The 22063-nt window shown below is 39.2% G+C and overlaps 1 protein-coding gene across 1 annotated transcript in view; it reads right to left on the minus strand.

Moving 5' to 3' along the window:
* polrmt (polymerase (RNA) mitochondrial (DNA directed)) overlaps window positions 1–22063 on the minus strand; it is a 65411-nt gene that overhangs the window by 41377 nt on the left and 1971 nt on the right. The window contains exons 3-9 of the mRNA XM_022669667.2: window positions 20505–21238; window positions 19172–19305; window positions 10884–11070; window positions 6896–7045; window positions 3914–4081; window positions 3202–3366; window positions 1816–2055 (exon numbers count right to left, since the gene is read on the minus strand). Of these exons, the coding sequence (XP_022525388.2) occupies window positions 1816–2055; window positions 3202–3366; window positions 3914–4081; window positions 6896–7045; window positions 10884–11070; window positions 19172–19305; window positions 20505–21238 (1778 nt within the window). The remainder of the gene's footprint in view (window positions 1–1815; window positions 2056–3201; window positions 3367–3913; window positions 4082–6895; window positions 7046–10883; window positions 11071–19171; window positions 19306–20504; window positions 21239–22063) is intronic.

Raw genomic sequence — 22063 nt, forward strand, 5'->3', positions numbered from 1 at the left:
GAAGAGCATTCACCTTCCAGCAAGACAATGACCCTAAACATACAGCCAGAGCTACAGTAGAATGGTCTAGATCAAAGAATATTCATGGGTTAGGATGGCCCAGTCAAAGTCCCACTGACCTAAATCCCATTGAGCTTCTGTGGCAAGACATGACCAACGCTCTCTATTCAACCCAGCTGAGATTGAGCTTTTTTTTGCACAGAATAATGGGCAAAAAGTTTCTCTAAAAAGAGTCTCTAGATGAGCACAGCTGGTAGAGGCATAGCCCAAAAGACTTGCAGCTGTAACTGCAGTGAAAGGTAGCTATACTAAGTATCGATAAAGGGGGCTGAATATTTTTGCACATCTCACTATTTTTAGATCTTTATTTGATTAAAATTGTGAAAGCCATGTATCACTTTCCTAATTTGTGTAGGTCTATTAGTTAAAATTAAATAAAATACATTTAACCTCTCAGGACCTGGCATCCACATGTGTGGACATCACAATTTGGGTTGTCTAGACCAGCGTTTCTCAACCTTTTTTCTATCACGACACCCTTTAAAAGTATGCAAAATTTCAAGGCACCCCAGTTTACAAATTGGGGGCGGGGGGGGTGGGGGTTTGCTGGCGCAATACTTCAGGTGAGAACGAGGAGAGTTGCTGGCGGAATATTTTATTTCAGGTGAGAAGGGGGGGTGGGGGGGGTTATTGACAATTAGCGCGAAACCTGCAGACTTTTCAAACGAGTGAAATACTCTGCTACACTCACTGCTGAACTACCACTGGATGAAGAAGTTAATGGCTCCGATTCAGAGTTATCTGAACCTGCAGTCTTCTTTAAAAAAAAAACGTTTCATGCGAGCTTGAGCGCTTCACACTACTCTCGCAGTGCATCGCGTGGGGGAAAAACTTTACAGTGTGTCCCAATTTAGGGGCCGCATCCTTCCGAGGCTGTATTCGAAGACAGATTGCGTCACAGCTGCGCAGTAATACACCGCCTATCTCTGTGGGTCGCATCCTCCAGAGTATGCTGCCTGTGAATTGGGACACACCCCGACACGAGCTGACTCTGGAAAGGAAATATGCAGGTGATGCGCAATATTTTGACGGCACCCCCGATGAAGCCAGACGGCACCCCAGGGTGCCGCGGCACCCTGGTTGAGAAACACTGGTCTAGACCACAACATTAAATTTGCTCTACAAGGGCCTGGTGTCCTCTTATGAGGTCGTTATACTGTCACCTAGTGGAGGCAGAAGAGTTTAAGACAATACAGTTTTGACTTTGTTCAGAAATTTAAGTGAACAGAGAATACAGTAAATGTTTTTTTATTTTTTTACTTTGTTATGTCTCTTCATGTTGAAGCAGCACTTCATATAAGCCATACTGCTCAAAGGGCTAATATGCAAAACAAAAGTAGATTCAGACACAAAATAAGTGCTTTGCACATCATTACTTATTGTGACTTCATTGTGTTCTACTGAAATATAAAACTGAAGTCCTCATATGTGGACATATTTTTTTTTAGAAACTACATCATAAACAAAGAAAATTCTTAGTTTTTACACTAATCAGGTGCCAATCAGCCTAAAAAGCAAAAAGAAAAAATAAATGGATGCCATGCAGGAGTCTGGGTTTTGGGAGGTTAAATTTGTGGTTGTAAGGTAATAAAATGTTATGAAGAGGTTATGAATACTTTAGTAGGTCACTGTATAAACACACACACACACTACAATCTTTCTTATAGTGGTCATCAAACAATACAAGCACTACAAGCTAATCTTCTGGTTTACTGATTGAGTTTTGTCTGCATGTCGAGCGTTTGGTCGGTTTACCTGTCGGCTGTTGCGGAAGATGTACATGTGATACAGGATAGGGATGAGTTTATTGTCCAGCTCCGGGTTCAGGATGTTGCTTGGGATTTTGAGTTCACACACAAGCAGATTCGCCAGAAAGCAGCCCAGCTGAACGAGGAGCATGTGCGGCCAAGACGCCTCGACGCTCAGCAGGGAGGGGCCAGCACTCATCTCCGCTTCCAGCTCAATCCAGCGTTCCCGCGGCAACACATTACTGGACTGTGATGATACAGGGAATTAGATAATGACAGGATAGGATCAATGGCTTTGTGGATAAACAAGTCTGTAAAACACTACATCAACTACATATCGATCATTTTAACTGGGATTTAATTATTACAAACTGAAATCTGAATTTAACATTTCAGAGATTTACGGAAAGTTTGGGGGAATAATAAGATATTAATTATATTGGTTTTTTTTTTACACTTTAATGTGCAATGTGACCCTATAAGGAGTAGTTAACTAACTTAAGTAAAGCTAAGCTAAGTAAACTAACCTGTAATAGAAAAATACTTTCTTTTAAAGTTAAACGAGTGCTGGATGTTAATCTACACAGATTTCTCTCCTGAAAAAAGGCGTACTGACGATTTTCAGGAAAATTAAAGGATTTTAAGTGCACCTTATTGTGCAAAAAAAAAAATACGGTACTTGGTACTTTTAAAGTAAAATATCTGTAATGATTCATAAGGACTCCCACTCTTTGACTGTATTTCTATTCACTTATTTCAATTGTTTATCTCAGGGTTGCTGGCAGGTTGACTTTTAGATGCATCTCGGTTTGGACACGGGGGATTCTGAATCGATTCACAAACGGCAAAAATTCAGAATTGCCCATGTTAGAACGGAAATGCATCTAAGAATCAAAGATTCCCCCTGCCGTGGTACATTAACATGCGGTCACCTTATTTTTGCTGCCCCTTTTTTTCAGTCAGTTCCACCTATTGCAAAGTTTACTTTTCCTCTCTGCCAATCACATTAGGAGAATTCAAACACGTCACCTTAAAATTTATTCTTACAAAAAAAAAAAAAAAAAAACATCATAAAAAATTATTTTTATTTTTTTATTTTATTTTATTTCTAATATCTGATCTAATATATGTGAAGTCAGCCACCGCTTCTTTTCGAGCTGCTGCTGATGCAGCACTGCCGAGCAGCCAGCCCGCTTGGAGGAAAGCACAGCGGCTCGGTTCATCAACCTTTTTCCATGGTTGCTTTAATGACTATGCTGAGGCCTCCTGAGTCCATTCATATTAACGCTCTACACCCAATTACTGCTGGTATAAATAATTTCCAATAGAATTAATAAGAATAATAATTAAGATTCTAGTCATGCATTCTTTCTGCTGAAGGCCAGTTCTGTACCTCTGTGTCTTTAGCGAGCAGCTCAGCGTATGAATTGTAGATGTGGGACATTTTCTTCACCATCTGGATCTTCTGCTGGATGCAGAACGTGCTGTAAACTCTGCTGCCGAGCTCCTTCGCCAGGTTGACCAGAGAGTCTCCGGTGGGCGGCAGGTTCTCCAAAGTCTGAACACCAAAACATCAAAACAAGAGGAAAGTCAAACACTGACCCTTTATTAACGTGTGATTTAAGGTATGGTTTCCTTAATGAGAAGGAAACCAATTTTTTGGTTGTTTAAACAAGATAATCTAAAAAAACAAGAGGCCATTAATTATGAGTTTCTTAGATTTTACCAAATTGAAAACCTCTGGAATACAATCAAGAGGAAGATGGATGATCACAAGCCATCAAACCAAACTGAACTGCTTGAATTTTTGCGCCAGGAGTGGCATAAAGTCATCTAAAAGCAGTGTGTAAGACTGGTGGAGGAGAACATGCCAAGATGCATTAAAACTGTGATTAAAAAAACAGGGTTATTGCACCAAATATTGATTTCTAAACTCTTAAAACTTTATGAATATGAACTTGTTTTCTTTGCATTATTCCATCGCTTATATTAAATATTTTGTTTATGGAACAATGATCCAAATATTAATTCCAAACTTCCTGACAGGTGGTGTACGTCAGAGCAGCCACTAAGGTGATTGAGGGGCAATATATATGAAACTGTACCTGCAGCATGATTTTGACGTATTCCTCATCATGCAGGACGCACAGTAATGGGTAGAGGTCTGTCTTCCAGTTCCTCAGTCTGCCTTTCTTTAACACCTGCTTGCTTTCTCTCAGAGCCTGGAGCAGAGATCTCTGCCAGTGGCCGTACTGAACTTCTAACAGCTTCCTCTAAAGAAGAAGAAAAAAAAAGGACAAAAAAACAAATTAGTATAAAACCTTTCCTGCTGCAGATTCATATTTAAAATAACTTTCAGTGTAACGAAAAAAAAAGAATATATATATATATTTTTTATTTTTAGCTCATTTTCATTCCAATTTGGAAGGCCAATTACACATTCCCTATTCATATGAACATCCAAAACATATGAAGCCAGCCATCATCAGTGCACTTCGAGGTAGAAGCTGCGACCCAGCTCTGATGCTTCAGCTAACAGACGCCTGTGCTAACTAGAGCAGGGCATTAAAAATCGATACCAAAAAGGCCCCGACCAAAATGTTAGAGAACCGAAAGGTCAAAAATAAATAAATAAATAAATAAAATAAGTGCTTATTTTCGATACTTTGCATGAAACGCATGTAAATGTGCCAAACATAGAGAGCGCACACAGCGAGGTTTCGAGAACAACAACAAAAAAAAAACAACACAAAAACGGAGCACGCACACAACGAAGTAAACATGTTGAAGTGCTCTAATGTCTGGATCTACTTTGAAAGGTTCATTTACAGTTATCCTTTAAACTGTCAACAGTCCATGCCCATCACTGTTTAATTTCTGGACTAAAATTTTCTCAACATTTTTTCTTAACAAGTGGAAACTCCCGGTTCCACCTACATATCCCGAATAAATTAGAGATGTCATTTGGTATAGCACTTAGGGACGAATTTGATGCACTCTTATGGAAAGGCTCTAACTTACTGCGATCCCAGAATAATGGTGATTTTTTTTTTCATCAAATAACTTATTTACTTTGTGAAATGTATGTATGTATTGTGTGGTCTTTGAACCTGAGCAATGGAACTTACTGCAAAATAATTACTTTGATCCCCAGTGTTGTTCAAAAAGTTAAAGCAAAACAGACAATAAAAAGATTTACTCAAAAACAAATTGTTAAGCCACTGTCACTGTGCTGAAGTTTCTCATGTGTTTACTCTCTCGTCTGCAATATTATACTATAGTAAAAAAGCTCTAGTCTGCCAGACCTTCACCATTATATACTACTATAACTGTCCCCCTCCCAGAAACACAGAGAAATACCAGCATTTAAAATATCATGATTTTAATTATTTTTTATTGATTGACACCACTAAAATTCACATAATTTGATTTTGCCAATTTAAAGCTGATTCATAAATACCCATTAATAAACGCTTAAGAAATATGTGCACTGTTCGATATTTGCACTGGTGATTTTAATGATTTAGTTTGTGTCATGTTTCGACTAAAAAATGCCTTGCAATGTAGTTTCCATTAATATACTGATCAACTTATCAGCTACTGCCTTGTCTGCAATAGCAAGTAAAAGAAAATCCTCAGAAATATGAGTTGATCAGAGAGACATTAGGGTGTCTACATCAACCAGTGAGTTCATGGCCTCGCCCACCTCAGCTCAGGACTGCCCACAGGCGGGGCTGAACCCGGGCTACAGCATTAGGAGGGTGATTTGGGAAGAGAGTGCCATCTACTCATCGAGAGAGAACAAGAGAACAATTGTTCTCTCGGACTCCGGCTGCTGATGCAGCAAGCAGCATAACTCAGACTTCAAACCAGTCATCCTCGAATCCCAGGGCCAGCACCTTATTCTGCTCGACCACTCAGAGCCCTGAATGTACTAATCTGAACGTATATTAATGTCACAAACAAAAATCAGATTTGCCTGAAATGTTTAATCAGCATTAAAAGAGAACAGGAAATAATGAGTTCTGAGGGGCAGATTTGGAGAGGTACACATGTATGAGAGGTTCTGAGTGAAAGTGGGTTAGCCGTTCATCAGGGGGCTGCTCTGTGCCCTCAGTCCAGCAGAGCGAGCAGATGACGGAGTGCTGAATGGCTGGCCTCGCTGGCTAAAGGTGTCTGCTGCACTGCGAGCGGGAACACATTAATAGGCATTAGTATTCTATTCAGCACTGGTGTAAATGCTGCAGGACCACCAGGGACCCCCTGACCTCTCCAATCTGGGACCAGGAATAGGAAAAGCTGACCAAGTAAATGCCACTGTGGAAGGCATTAGAGAAAGTGAGGTAATGTCCAGCGCCTCAGATTCTGCGTGATGCCTGGAAAATTTCACTAAACGTCAAAAAGTTTAGAGACAAACAGAGATCAAAGACTCTAAGCCACAGAGAGCATCAGAAGAGATGGCAGTGCTCTGAAATATCGTATTTTTCACACTATAAGGCGCACTTAAAATCCTTTAATTTTCCCAAAATTGTCACTGCATCTTTTAATCCAGTGCGTTTTATGTAGGAATTCTACCAGTCAGGTAAAGTCAGGAGTTTCAGTTTAGTTCTCCAGCACTGTGGCTGGAGTAGCATTAGCATTAGCCGCAAACTGCTATTTCTCTGTTCAGAGGTGTGTATTATCCGCCTGTAGCCTGCTCCTAAAGTGGCCAGCACTGGTGGAGTAGCATTAGCATTACCCGCTTACCACGCTCGCTATTTCCCCGTTCAGATTTATCGTATTAGGTATTTAAGTATTATCGGCCTGTAGCCTGCTCCTAACCCTTGTTAGCCGCTAAAGCTAATGCTCCAGCCTTAGTGCTGGAGAAATTTGAGAATCTAAGCTTACTGTTAATAAACGAAAGTGCTATACCACCCAAATAAACAGTTTTCAGGAGAGAAATCTGTGTAGATTAACATCCAGCACTTGTTTAACTTTAAAAGAAAGTATTTTTTATTACAGTTTTGTTTACTTAGCTTAGCTTTACTTAACTTACTTAGCTTGAGGTGAGGTGCCTATTTGTGAAAGAAACAATTTAATACACAAACCATTTTAGTCATGTTTTCGGTGACGGGTTTGATGGCCTCCACAGAGTCGATGGTGATTGTGTTGGACTGCTCTACAGCCAGCTGTTGCTTGAAGCGTTCCTGCAGTTCTGCCAGCTCGAAGTCCATTTTAGGAAATCGGACGTCTTCTCTCTGAAACACACACGAATTAGAGGTGTAAGAAAATACTGATACAGTATAATATGGGGATTTCATGTTTTATCATTTTGTAATAAATCTCAGTAAGCCCGTATTGATTTTATCAGTGGTGGCTCAGTGGTTAGAGCACCAGGTCATCGATGACAAGGTCGTGGGTTCGATTCCTGGGTTTGGTGGGCCGCCCTTAATCCTAATGATCTAAATTTATATGGTAAAAATAACCAGGATCCTTTCTAAACACTGAGTTTCTGACAAGATCCTATTAATGTGAGAGAACTGGTATGTCGACTTTATTTGAAAACAGCATTATTATTTCATTTATGTAGAGAATTTAAACACTTCTATATTCTACTCCAATTTCTGAATCTTTCTAACCATCAAAAAATACTATACTTTTTAAAAGAGTGGAATTCCAATTTTTTGTTATTTGCTATCAAAGACTAGAGAGGATTATCTTTTATTTAATCACACATGAATTTTGCAATTTGTGGACAAACCTAAAAGTCACTGTTTTTTTTTAGATTTAAAGCTTAGAGCTTAAAGCTTAGATGACAGCTTTTCATATCCTGGCTGTATTTTCTCAGTCAGCTTTATGAGGTAGTTAACTGGAATGGCTTTCATTTAACAGCTGTGCTGAACTTGTCAAGAGTTAATTACTTGAATTCCTTGCCTCTTAATGTGTTTGAGAGCATCAGTTGTAAAGTTGTGAAGAGGTGGAGTTGGTGGTATACAGTGAATAGCCCTATTTGAGTAACGTTCTAATCCATATTATAGCAAAAACAACTCAACTAAACAAAGAAAAAAAAAAATACTTAAAAAAAAAAGGTCAGTCAATCCCAAAGACCAGTCACAAAAGACAATCAAAAATAATATGATGAAACTGGCTCTCATCAGGACCACCCCAGAAACTGCAAGTGAACAATCAGTACCCCAGATAAGCGCTATTTTGGTTGGTTTAACACTTTAGTTTATTACATTCCTTATGTTTTTATTTACAGACTGGATTACTTTATATTATGTAAAACTAATAAGCTGATAATAAAGTAACATTTAAAGTAATATTTTCAGTGTTTTTTCATATCGGCCCTCAACCTAAGACCTCTAATTGATGCAGACTTCTTATGTTTTCTACCCCAGCAGAGTTCACCAAAGTATTTTAGACCTCAAGGGGAAAACATGCCATTTCTGCCCACATCGCTGCTGGACCATCTGGACCATTCATCATAGATCAATAGAGCTGGAGATTTAAACTGGTATAAAGGAAGTTGAGGTTTTCTTCTGACAGTAAAGACAAAGTAGGTCTCAGCCGGACTCTGTAGATTTGATTTCAGTTTGAAACATCGGTCCAGACTTTGATTCACGGACAGTTCATCAAATGACATCCCATAATGTCACTTCAGTCCAATTAAAACGAAGTGAGTGTTTTTTGGGGCAGTCTGGGTCTCACTTTCAGCGTGTGCCAGCAGTCTGGAAAAGTGCCAAACAGAGGCTTGCTCAAAAATCTCATATGGTGAACTCGTCGTCAATCACAGCGGCGGATCAGCGAAGCCAAGAAAAACAGAATATGAGCTTTAGTTTAGACGTGTTTATTGTTTTACAGAGCTAGTTATAATAATCAAATTAAAAAGGGAATATTCTTGGTGATATGACAAATCACTAACAAATATTTTATTAATTTCATAAACAAACAACTGCTATAAAAACAAATGCTAATAAAAGTTATATTTAGTATAACAGTTTCAAACATTCATCAGAAACAAAGCAATCTGTAATTGTCTGTCCATTTAGAAAAGAACAGGAACTTATTAAGACTTAGATTTAGTATAAAAGTGCAAAATATTTGGTTCACGCATGTAAACTGCAAATATTAACAGCTTAGAAATACCTATTAAAAGGTGGGAATATATATTACACCTCTTTTTTTTATAGGTTTATGGGCTATACAAACATTCACAAAATTCACTTATATACAATTAATCACCAGCTCTATTATCGCCAGTTTCAATACCATGTGTTACTTTTAGCTTGTGATAAATGGCAAAACACAAACAAACCTGTTCAAACTAAACTGTTCTAGAAGCAAAAAACTACAGATCCCTCCCTCAGACAAAGTCTGCGGGCGGATCCTGCTGTGTACTAAGGCTGCAACTAATTATTATTTTGCTAGTTGACTAATCTGATGATTGTTTTTTTTTTTTTCAAATAGTTGACAACCAAAATTGCATCCGTCTGCAGACGCAGCTCTCAGACACGCTTCTTACTAGAGGTCAATTTGTCCTGCTGTCGGCTCCTACACCAATAGGATGGCAACATGTGGAGCTGTGGACTAAAAACGGGCTGAGGTGGACCCCAGGTAATGAATCATTGAGAAGGAAAAGCAGGGCGAGGCTGATAGCAGCATCTCCTGAGGTTAAAAATAGCCTGTGTATCTGCGCTGCGAGTACTCATTCATAAAAGCCCAGGCTGAGGCCCGTCCCTGTTTGGGCACCAGGACCGCCGCCGCCAAAAAATAAACATATGCTACTTCTGAATCCTCCGCTGCTTATCAGAGAGGAGTCTGAATAATCAAAGTAAACAGCACGGCTGACTAGCGCTCACCTGCTGCACCTGCTCGCTGATGAGCAATTTAATGGAGAATATTAGCCCAGAGCGTAACAGCAGCTATTAAAACTTTATAGCCGCCATTAAATCCTAATGAAAAGGAGAGACAGCAGATGGCCTGATATCCACAGCCGCTACCTGGACCATAATGTTCCAAAAGAGGCTTCTTCACAACGTATGGCTGCGTCCCAATTGCAACCTGCACACTAATCCTATAAGGCATTGTATGGGTTTGGCAGATTAGTGCACAAAAGATTAATGTACCAGTTTTTCAGCTCCATACATTTTGCATTGAATCCCATTTAGTAAATTCATAATTAGAACAGCGCTGCTGAGGTAAACGTATAATTAGGATAGCACTGCTGAAGTAAATGAATGTTTAGAGCAGCTCTGCTGAGGTAAATGTATAATTAGAGTAGCACTGCTGAGGTAAATTCATGTTTAGAACAGCTCTTCGAGGTAAACTCATGTTTAGAACAATTCTGCTGGTTAATGTATAATTAGAATAGAAACGCTGAGTTAAATGTTTAATTAGAAAAGCACTGCTAAAGTAAATTCATTATTAGAATAGCACTGCCGAAGTACATTCATGATTAGAATATTGCTGCTGAAGTAAATTTATGATAAGAACGGCACTTCTGAAGTAAAGGTTTGGACTGAATAGCACTGGTGAAGTAAATTTGTGGTTAAATAGCACTGCTGAAGTAATTTCATGATTAGCATAGCACTGCGGAAGTAGATTTATGATTAGAATCGCACTGCTAAGGTAAATCTGTGATTAGAATAGCACTGCTAAGGTAAATGTAAATTCGTTCATTTGCTGGGATATTAAAAAGGTTAAGTGTTCAATATCTTTTGTAATTTCTTTTCCTTTAAGAAGAAGGGAAGATAAAATACATTTAGACTATTTATTAACTGGTGAAAAAATGCATATTTAAGGAAAACCTGCACCAAAAACAGCCAAAAAGTTTGCTTTCGGCCAAAAATGTTAATTTTGGTGCATCTCTAGTAAAAATGTCATGGTTTTAAGGATGCTGCACTGTATTCACAGGTCCTGTTTTAATTCCATGTTCATTTGAACGTATCTGTCTTTGCTGCGGTTATATGTTGTTTGTTCTGTTGTGTTTCAGGTTGTGTTTTTTGTATTGTTTATGTTGAAGCTGGGTGCCCCATACACAGGCAGGTCTAGAGGTAATTAATGAATGTAGAGATGATTTAGCTGTCTGGTTACCTGTGCATAGAAGTCCTTGACCAGGGTCAGAGAACACTGAGGGCTTTTAGCAGAAGTGGGTGGCTCGTAGTCAGGCTTCCCGTCCCGGACAGCCTTCAGCACCATGTCTCTCTCATCCAGCCTGAACAAACACTGGCTAAACACATCATCCACACACAATCCGTCCTCCTTCATCTGCTCCAAACACCTGTACACACACACACACACACATACACAAAGAGAAAGTGAGAGATAGAGGAGCAGAGTTAGTGCTGAGAAGAAGCCTCTGAGGTTCCTGGAAAAAAACAGAAGGAAGAAGAGAATCGCTTTTTTAACGAGACCAGAGTTTTGAAGAAAATGTGATGTGAACTTTCCAGTTCTGCAACCCCAAATTAGCACAGTGTTTCTTACATTTACTTGAACCAAATATATTTCATGTTTTGTCTGGTCAACTTGAGTGGTCTCAAGTGGTCTGCTTGAGTATGAATAAATGCCATATGTAATGCCATATTTTTTGTGTGTGTGTAAAAAAGGTCCAGGATAATGGTGCTTTAGACCAGCTGGGGGGGGGGGGGGAGGTTTGGAAAGGATTTCAGCTCTTGCTCATGAATATTTATACATGTATACATATTGCCTCATTTGCTAACAGCAGTGCGACACCAGACGGCAGCAAGAAGGACAACAAGTAAAACAAGGACATTTTACACTAAGAATAGTCCTTGCAATATCATAAATGTTACTTTACAACATGTGTAACACGCCCTGCTTTGTGCAGTTCAGCCACTGACCTAGTCTTAGAGTCTCTGTTAAACACGAAATCCACCGGAGATCCTATGTAAATCTAGTTCCTTACACACCTAGTTACTTAGATATGGACTACCCACCTCTGCTTACACAAGATAGCTAGCTGGCTAAGTAACTAGGGTAAACAGAACTGTTTTAAACAGACACCTAGCTAGGTCAATTGTAGTTCGCTGGTGGTGTTCCATGGACAAATTCTTACTATTTGTTCCTTAGCTCTGAATTACTGGGCAAAGCATTTAACACTGATGTGTTATTTGCACAAATAACACAGGAACGAACTGCCATGCTGTTCCAAGTGCGGTTAGATCCTGTCGCTGCGTGACTTCAGCACTGCCTGTGGGCAGTTGCGAGCTAAGGCGGGCGAGGCCTTGAATACTAATGCACGAGTTGATGTAGACAGAGCGCTTTTCCTGACCGACTCGTTTTTCTTAATATTTTCTATAACTAGCTACTGCAGACAATGGAGGCTGAGGAAGGATTTAATATGCAGCATGCATATACAACTCAGAGAGACCCATTGTATTTCACAAAGAACCAGAAAAAGTGGATTTTAGAGGAAGAACACATTTAGTATTATTACGCACTGCAGATGGAAAAAGTGTTTTAATGGCGAGTGTGCTTAAGGGATCGCTATCTTACTCTGGCAAGACCCTAGGGTACAAAGGCTGACCTCCAGTTCCAGGAGAAGAAAAAGCATGAAGCTAACAGGAAGATTTCAACTAAGATCTTATTTGTGATTCTTATTTGTGTATGTATTACACATTCATTCAAAACCTCAAGGTCTGGAGAGCAAAAAAAAAAAAAAGCAGGTGAGGGAAGCTGATGGGCAGGACTGTTGGAGAGTAGTAGCGAGTGTTGCTGAAGTGAAAAACAGCATGAAGAATTAACACTATATTTTGACCGCAGTTGAATACTGATAAGGAGTGCGAGGGAAAGGATATTCACAGTCCACTCACAGCTGACAATGGAGAACAGTGAAAAACTGTCAAACTGTCTGCAGGGCTCCCTTATTGCGTCATACTCAAGAAATCGCTGAAGCAGTTGGTTGAGTGTGGTCTGCTGATTCACGCATAGAAATAAAGACTGCAGGCAGGCAATGGGTTATAGCAGGACACCATAAGGAACTTCTATGGTAGAATTATTTGCAGATACATCTGGCATGTTGTATTGCACGTGTTACACACTACTTCTGTATGTGTAGCTCGGTATATGTAGCACTGATCTAAAAGGTGGCATATATGGGGCTTCAAAACACAATCGTTTTCTGCCTTTTTCACAGTACCGTAGATATCAGCCCACAATTACAATATCAGAGTATCTCAGTCAGTGAATTTCTGTCAATCACACCGACATTTAAAGCTTAGGTCCGTAAGTTTTGGGGTTTGGGAGATTTAGGGCCCTCTCTGGTGAGAATGGGTAATTGCACCGAGCATGCAGAAGAATCATTTTAAACTGGGCGGGTGTGATGCGGTCTCCTTTCTGGTTTTAGAATGGACTCCATCACGTTCCCTTTTGGCTTCAGAGCTATGGGTGAATGAGCTACTGAGCTCCGAGTTTCCCTTTCTGAAGTCTCCTTTGCTCCACCAGCCGCTCACGTTCAGTAAAACTGAGCCAGAGAGAGGCTGTACATTTAGAGGCTGTACATGTGATGATGTACAGGGGTTGAACAATGAAACTAAAACACCTGGTTTCAGACCACAATCATTTATTGTGGTGTTGGACAGTTCTGGTGGAAACAAAAGAGTTGAGGTGCACATTAAATTCTGCCGTGATTTGATCAGCTGTGGTTTTATGTTTTTTGGATACAATCCAGGTTAGCACCCGAACATCCCTTTCAGACAGCTTCCTCTTATAGCATCCACAGTTAATCCTGTTGGAAGTTGTTAGTCCTTCTTGGTGGTACGCTGACATTACCCTGGATACCGTGGCTCTTGATACATCACAAAGACTTGCTGTCTCGGTCACAGATGCGCCAGAAAGATGTGCACCAATAATTTGTCCTCTTTGAACTCTGGTATGCCACCCATAATGTTGTGTGTATTGCAATATTTTAAGCAGAACTGTGCTCTTACCCTGCTAATTGAACCTTCACACTCTGCTCTTACTGGTGCAATGTGCAATTAATGAAGATTGGCCACCAGGCTGCCCCAATTGACCAATGAAACCTCCCACACTAAAATGACAAGTGTTTCGGTTTTATTGTCCAACGCCTGTAAGTACATAAAAACATGTGACGTGGCCAGAAGAACTCTTTCGAAAAGCGGCCAGACAGCCCAATTTTTAAAATGAATACATTAGGCTTAGCAGGAATCGTTGTTCCAGCTCACTGGTACCATTAAACACAATATTTTGTCTTTTCTCCACTCAAAAATTGCTTCTGCTTTCAGTTTAGAAACAAAACAATTTGGACTGCCACTTTAAGGACTCATAACTCTACTAAACTCTTCTAAAGACCTAACACTGATTCTTTGTGCTCCACTCAATGCAGAGACCAGGCCATCAGGAGGCGTGTCTATGAGAGCTGGGAGGGACTGATAGTTTCCAAAGTGCCTGCTGGAGCAGAGCAGACACATGGTGGTGCCCCAGTGCCCTCTAGTGGCGTTCAGCAGAACACAAGGCGACACAGGGAGACAGGGAGGGGCACTGGAAAGCAGGGCATTCCTTCAGTCTGCCCTGTCTGCCAGTGGCTCAGATAGAATCACAGCTGACTTCATCGCCATTGAAGCAGCAGCCTGATATGATCCGAATACGAGTCCTGAAGCACTTATGTTCTCTTTATGAAGTCTAACCGCTGTTATTCAGAGGCAATCCTTCGTTTGCAGTAGGTCTTGCATGATAACTACTTTTTTAGACATTTTGCAGTCCCAGAAATTATGCCACCATATGGTGTCTACTATTTATCAAATCAAATCAAATCAAATCAAATCAAATTTATTTGTATAGCGCTTTTTACAACAGGTGTTGGCACAAAGCAGCTTTACAGAAACATGATTACAGGACAAAGAATCAGGCAAAACATTAAATACAGAAAATACAGAATACAGAACCCCCAGTGAGCGCGGAGGCAAGGAAAAACTCCCTCAGAGCTGCAGGAGGAGGAAGAAACCTTGGGAGGACCAAGACTCACATTTAAGGGGGGACCATCCCACCACTGGTCAAACAGCTTTTAAATTAAAATTCAAAAAGTCTTTTATACATCCACATAGGTTTTATATATTCAGGAGTATAATAGCGTGCCACTAATGGCTTGGATGTAAACTGTAGTGGAGAATAAGATGGACGATGAGCAGCTGATCTGTGGTGGTGGTGGAGAAGAGCTGAGGGTGAAGGGTGAGGGTGATTTATGGTGAAGCTTTATGGGTATTTTTTTTTTGTATTATTGTTTATGTGTGAAAAATCTGGGGGGTTGGGTGGTCACAGAAATGACTTAAATCTCACAAAAGTATTAATAAAAATTCTATGAAAATAAACAAATAAAATTATTTAAAATAATTCTGACACACAATTTTTAGTAATAAAATGTGTGTCACATCATGAGAGCTCCATTATGTAGAGCTAAATTACTGAATTAACTCTGTAGATTTTCTCCATTGAAAAATAGAAACACAAACATTTGTAGACCAAATTTCCATGACTTTTCCAAAACTTTCTGGGTATTTTTTTTTTTCAAAACTTATCCAGGCCTGGAAATTGCTATTTTCAGACTCCATAACTTTGAGGTTTTTCATTGACCGTACAAACCCTCTATATATAAGGCTCCAGGTAGTCATTGTGCTGTTTGGTAAAATGGTGTGAACCACACTTAACATGGACCAGAGGAAATGAAGGAAAAACAACTCTGTCTAAAGGGATTACAAAGATAATAATTATAGACAAGCAAGTTAAAGGTAAAGGTTATAAGACCAACTTCAAGCAGCTTGATGTTTCTGTGACCACAGTTGCACATATTATTCAGAAATTTAAGATTCCCAGGACTGTGGCCAACCTGCCTGGACGTGGCCGCAGGAGGAAAATTGATGACAAATCGAAGAGACGGATAATATTAATGGTAACAAAAGAGCCCAGAAAAACTTCTAAAGAGATTAGAGGTGAACTTGAAGCTCAAGGAACATCAGTGTCAGACCGAACCATCCATCACTGTTTGAGCCTGTGGAATTAATGGGAGACGACCAAGAAGGACACCATTGTAGAAAACAAAACATAAAAAAGCCATAAAGCTTCTGGGAGATGAGACAAAAATGCACAGATGAGACAAAAATTTAACTTTTTGCCAAGGCACATCAGCTCTATGTTTATAGAGAGAAAATGACATAATTTGCATTTGTTCATTTATTTTAATAGCATTTTTCTTTATTATTACTTTTGTCAGATTCAAGTTATTTCTGCGACCATTGTGGATTTTTCTCTTCTACCCGAGGGGTACCAACATTTTTGTCCATATGTGTAATTATTTTGATAGGTCTAGTTTGCTGTGTGACCCATAGACTGTGTATAGCTGGACAGAGCATCAAAAGTGAAGCCACCACAGGTCGGGTGCCCACTGCTGTTCGGTTGCAGAAAGCTGTGTAACCCCACCCATCCCCATAGGTTCCAATGGCAAAACAGACAACTTTCACGTTTTTTTTTTTTTTCAATATACTGTAATTCTACCTTCATTATTCAAATGCAACAGCTAGTGTAACCTCTGCTTATATTGTCAAATTTTTATTTCCCCACAGAATTCGTTTTTTAAAACGTTATTTAGCTCTATTCAAAAAGGTGTGGTTATCGTAAAAGGGCTGGGTTACATCTAGCCGGGGTCGGACCAATGACTGCATAGGTGGGACCATCAGTCTTGTCCAATTTCATAACAGCAGTGGTAGGACACTGGCTACCGGCCTTATTCAGCCCTGCTACTGTGTTAGCACACTTGCTACCGGCTTTGTCCAACATTGCAACCGTTTGCCCACTAGCTAACAACCTTTTTCAAGGTTAGCATGCCGGCTACCGGCCTCTTTCAGCATCACCTCTTCTGCATTAGCTCACTAGCTAACAGCCTCATATCACCTTTCATATAATGTTTCCCATTTTCTCCCCAATTACCCAACCCACTCATTGGGACTCCCCCTATCACTAGTAGTGCCCCAAAACACCAGGAGGGCAAAGACTAGCACATGCTTCCTTCGATACATGTGAAGTCAGCCACCGCTTCTTTTCGAGCTGCTACTGATGCAGCATTGCCGAGTAGCCAGCGAACTCGGAGGAAAGTGCAGAGGCTCGGTTCCGGTACATCAGCTCACAGACGCCCTGTGCTGCGGACATCATATTAGGAGTGATGTGGGGAAAGAGCGCCATCTACCCACTCAGATAGCAGGGCCAATTTTGCTCCCTCTGAGCGCCGGCGGCTTGATGGCAAAGCTGACTGTGCCAAGAAGCTTAACAGCTTCTCAGCAACTCCCGGGATCACTGACCTGAATGGAATGGAGAATGGAGAACTCAAACACCACATTACACCACTTTCAGTAAGGTGCAGTAGTATGAGCTTATATGCTGAAGCATAGATATCCACACTTATTGATGAACACTGTGGTGAAAGAACAAAAATGTGATGGGTTCAATGTGTAAATTCTTGAAATAAAAAATACACAAATCTACTTTGTCCACCTTCCCCAATGTCCCACTTATATTAGCTGTCTGATAATTTTTAATATCCACATTTTGAGTATACAAAGGTGTATTACTTTGACGAAAGAATCTCATTCTTTGAAAAACTTTCTCCTGCTTGAGCAGAATAGCAGAGTGTGAAATAAAATAAACCACAAGTCAAGCAAAGAACACGTGTTACCAGAGCCAACACTCCACACCGATCCAGAACAACAATCAGCACTGCTATGTTTGGGCATTGAGAGGGAGAGAGCTCGGAAGAACACGTCAAACATTCCTACATACGGCAATGTTGAAGGTCTATAATCAAGTTTGTGCCAACATGCTAGAATCTTGAAAAGAGAAACACTGACCCCTAGAGGTGAGCTCTAAATCAAAACAGGATATATTTAAGAAACAAAATCTGAAAGTTAATGTTTTTTCCTCCTTCCCTTTTTCCTTCATTGTGTAAAATTAGAATTAGGATTTCGTTCAAACAAGGTCTCATTTTAGTGCAGACATAACAGAAATGATGCACACACCACGTGGAGGTCTTTTTAAAAGAATTAGCTGATGGAAGATCGGTCTGTGTTTATTCTTTTATTGGTTTAACGTTGTTTTACTAAGAATTCTTGGAAATAGTTCACGTTATTGTTTAAATAAAGTATCCTTTTATTTTTTCCTTCTTGACAGCTAAATAGACATATTGTGGTTGTGCACATGTATATGCACATTTTATTTTTAAGTAAACGAAACTACAGCCCATATAAAATGCCATAAGACAAACATTACAAACCACTTTTACAAACTACAAATCCAATTGATCATTCCTTTGGAATAAAAGGAATTTTCTAAAACTGATTTCTACTTCTACTTTGACATTATGTGAGGTGTCATTTTTATTCTATGCTTTCTTTTCCTCGACTCTTTACAGAATCAGAAATGCGTACCTATGTTGCTGTTTGAAAATCTTTTAAGATTTGCATCTCAAAACTGCTTGGAATTTCAAAGGGATGACATATTAATGTCGGTAAATTATCCAAAATACTATAGAAAATACAATGCTATTCACAACTCCAATCAATATCACATAAAACCAAGGATTTTAACATAGGATAACTGAATTTTTGAACTAAGAAAGCTATTTACTGATGTTCTGGTGCAGAGCTTTAAAGTCATTGTTGACAAAATCAGATTAAAACAATGAGATCGAGTTAGCCTATTGTTTTAAAACAATATTTTTTACAAAGTGTATAGTTAGATAATTACTAAATTAAATTACACAAAACCAGCAAGTTAGCTAATGATAATGATAATATTAATTAAACAAAATAAATGCAAACTCTGAACATTATTATTCAAATAAAGCCTTATCCATATTTTAATTTTTCTTTCCAGGTGCACTTTTGAGCACAACGGCAGCTAAACGTGCTAATGCTAATTGATAACGCAGCAAAACATTACTGTATTCATGTACAACAAGTCAGATTGATAATCGTTAGTTAGTTAAATATATGTATATATGTAGGTACTGAAGTAATTATATATTTAAACATATTTGGACACACACGTCATTTCTGTCTCCACACTGGAGGTGAGTTCCAGACTGCTGACAGCCTCACAGTAGAGCTCTGCAGTCAGAATCTATTGTGAATTTTTATGGTTAAAATAAATGTTCTGTACGGACACTGCCAGCAAAAATACTGTGATAAAAGAATTTTAAAATTCTGCAACACTAAACACACTTATAATAATAATAATAATAATAATAATAATAATAATAATAACAACAACAACATTAGTGTATGCAATGCAATATTAAACCTGTGAATAATGATTAATACAAAAATTTTCATTTAGACATTAAAGCTCGTAACATTTACCTCTCAATAAGGTTTGTGGAGCTCTCAGGCATTCGACCCATACACTCCAGGACAGCGGAGTAAGACCCTGCATCAGGTTTCAGTTCAGCCTCCGCCAACATAACAAACAGCTTGCTTATTTGAGGAAGAGCTCCCTAAAACACAAAGAAGAAAAACAAATTATAGCCCCAATGGAAATAAATTCACAATAATTTCTATAATTGTGTGTCGATAACAACAAAAAAAAAGTTATATAGAGGCGTTATGTGAGTGCAGTTGGTAATGCACTGTAACCGAAGCTCTTCGTGTATTACTCCGCCACATACAGGTCACCTAGCAACGATGCAGCACTTACAAGCCAAACAGCGCAGCTACAAACAGCAATGGAACTATTTTAACTCGGAGTGTTAATAAATGACAGATCGTGTTTTTTCATCCTCTTAAAATCTTCCAGTAAACAGCGATAATGGAACTGTGGTATAATCGCAATATTACACTCAAGGTTCGTGCTATAACGTGTAATATTGTCACTCCCTCTTGTGTATTATTGCTTAATTGTACAAGCCTGCACTTCTTAAAGGCTAATAATTGATTGCTCAATTTAATAACTACATTTAAACTACACATTTAAGGCTTTTTTTTTTACTTTGTTACTTAAGAGCAAATATCAAAAAGTGCACATATTTCTTTAATGGTTATGTCATTGTAAACAAAAGAAGCAGCATCAGATTGTAAACTTCATTTATATTGATATTAGTGGTGTCAATCACCTAAAAATGAATTAAAATAATAATTATTTATTTAAATGCTGATATTATCTGCTGTTTTATTGTGAGGGGACAGTAATAACAGTGTAGAATCAGGCAGACTACAGCCTTTTTACTGTATATATTATCTCAGGCTAGGGGGAGATAGAGAGAGAGAAAAAAAATAGGGAGAGAGAGAGAGAGAGAGAGAGACATCAGCCAAGAAAGTGTGGATGAATCTGTCAAAGTAGAGCCAGACTTTAGAGCACTTTGACATGTTTACCTCACTGTCTGCTTTCTGTGCGCATTTGTGGCATTGTATTTTTTATTTTATCATTTATTAGAAACAAGGGATACAGAAAACAGGCAACGTGAGGAAAAGAGAGCGAAATAAGGAAGACAGGGTCTAATGTGCTGCCACTATGAATGGGAGCTTGTGGATTTGAATCACGTTTATGTAGCTCTGCTATCAGACTCTGGCCCCCTTTGCCTACCCCTGTGTCAGAGAGTGTGATACTAAACAATAAACATATTCTAATGTCAAAAGAAATATATTACAATATATTACTACAATACCCAGTCCTAAAACTGTGAAAATGTACACTCACCTTCTTGGCCCACATTTTCATCAGGGTGTTGTAGAATCTGACAGTGAGAACACTGCGTTTGGAAAGGTTTCGGTGGTGTAAAAGCAGGAAGCGCTGAGCTCGCTCCACATCCCCAGTGTACACACACGCCTCCAAGTAGCAGCACGCGCTCAGCTGAGTTTCAGAGTCATCACGTTTTTTTACACTCTCAGTCTCGACCAGACTGCACTGGTCAATAATCTGATACAACTCTTTAAATTCAGCCACGTCTGCTTCTCCAGAAAGCTTTTCAGCAGCTGCTGTCTCCACTGTTTCCTTACTTACAGCTGGAGTGCTCTTCTTGACTGGAAAAATGATCTTCGTTGATGTTCCAGGGAGCATCTTCTTGCCCTTGCTGCGTTTTGCTGTTTGCTGCTTCGTGTCGCTCTTTGCTTCGACTGTTTCATTTACTACTTGTTTGGGAAATTTCTTCTGAAGCCGCGTGTATTTTTTAGTCCTGTCCGACTTCTCACGGTCAAGCTTCTCACTCCAGCGGCTTCCGTGAGTTTTTTGAGAGGACGGACTGGTCTGAGCAGCTCCTTTTTTACTGGACTGTTTAGCTTTTGGTGGTTCCGCCTTCTCTCCTGGTTGCACTTTTTTACTTTTACCAGCTGGGGGTCTTTTCTCTTTGTGTGGTAGTTTGAGAAATTCCACCTTTGAATGTTTGACATCTAAAATGACGTCAGATTGTAGCTGCTGGATCCGAGCCTCGAGGACTGTAATAATAAAAATAAACAGAACAGCTGCATTATAGTCAAAATGTGAAGCACTGATATATATATATATATATATATATATATATATATATATAAACAAACATCATTACTATACTAGCCGACACACATCCATCTTAACACAATTATTGTCCTACTACTGCAAATAAAGAGTCTTACGTTATGTATAAGCTATATACCCAAAGCTAAGTCTGTTATTCCAAAAACAAGGCAACTGCTTTGAAACACATTCTGGATCTAGAGTTATCAGAGTTCACAGATCCCTGCTCACAGTTCACTGCTCAGTTTTACAGAAGTTAACGTAATTTGGAGCTTAGCTAACTATTTAGAAGAAATACGGCAGTTAGAGCCAGCTTCTGCAGCACCTGGTGTTTGCTTGCTACCGTGTTCAATACTTGGCAACTGAGGGTGTGGAAATAGGACTGGGGAAATTTGGAATCCGCACTGTAATGGACAATTCAAAGTAGTTCATACTGGCACTGACGCTGAAGCACTGCTGTATATTTTCTTCCTAATGTCAAAATGTATCATTAGACACGTTATTAAATTAATGTTACGCTGAAATATTATCAATTCAGCATAATTAATTGTTAAGAAGTAATTTACTTGTGGAGTCAGACTTATATTGTATTTCGGGTGGTGTTCGTAATAGGCCCCAGGTCCCATCACCACCACTGTAAAGAAATCTACACTTTTTTGCCTCCGAGACGGAGTGATTTAATTTTGAGTATCTGCCAATACAGAGTCTCGATACGACACTACGGCAGTGTAATTAAAAAAAAAAGAATGAAGTTATAAAAGTCCAAA

The sequence above is a fragment of the Astyanax mexicanus genome, chromosome 16 (assembly GCF_023375975.1).
Source record: "Astyanax mexicanus isolate ESR-SI-001 chromosome 16, AstMex3_surface, whole genome shotgun sequence".
Taxonomy (NCBI): domain Eukaryota; kingdom Metazoa; phylum Chordata; class Actinopteri; order Characiformes; family Acestrorhamphidae; genus Astyanax; species Astyanax mexicanus.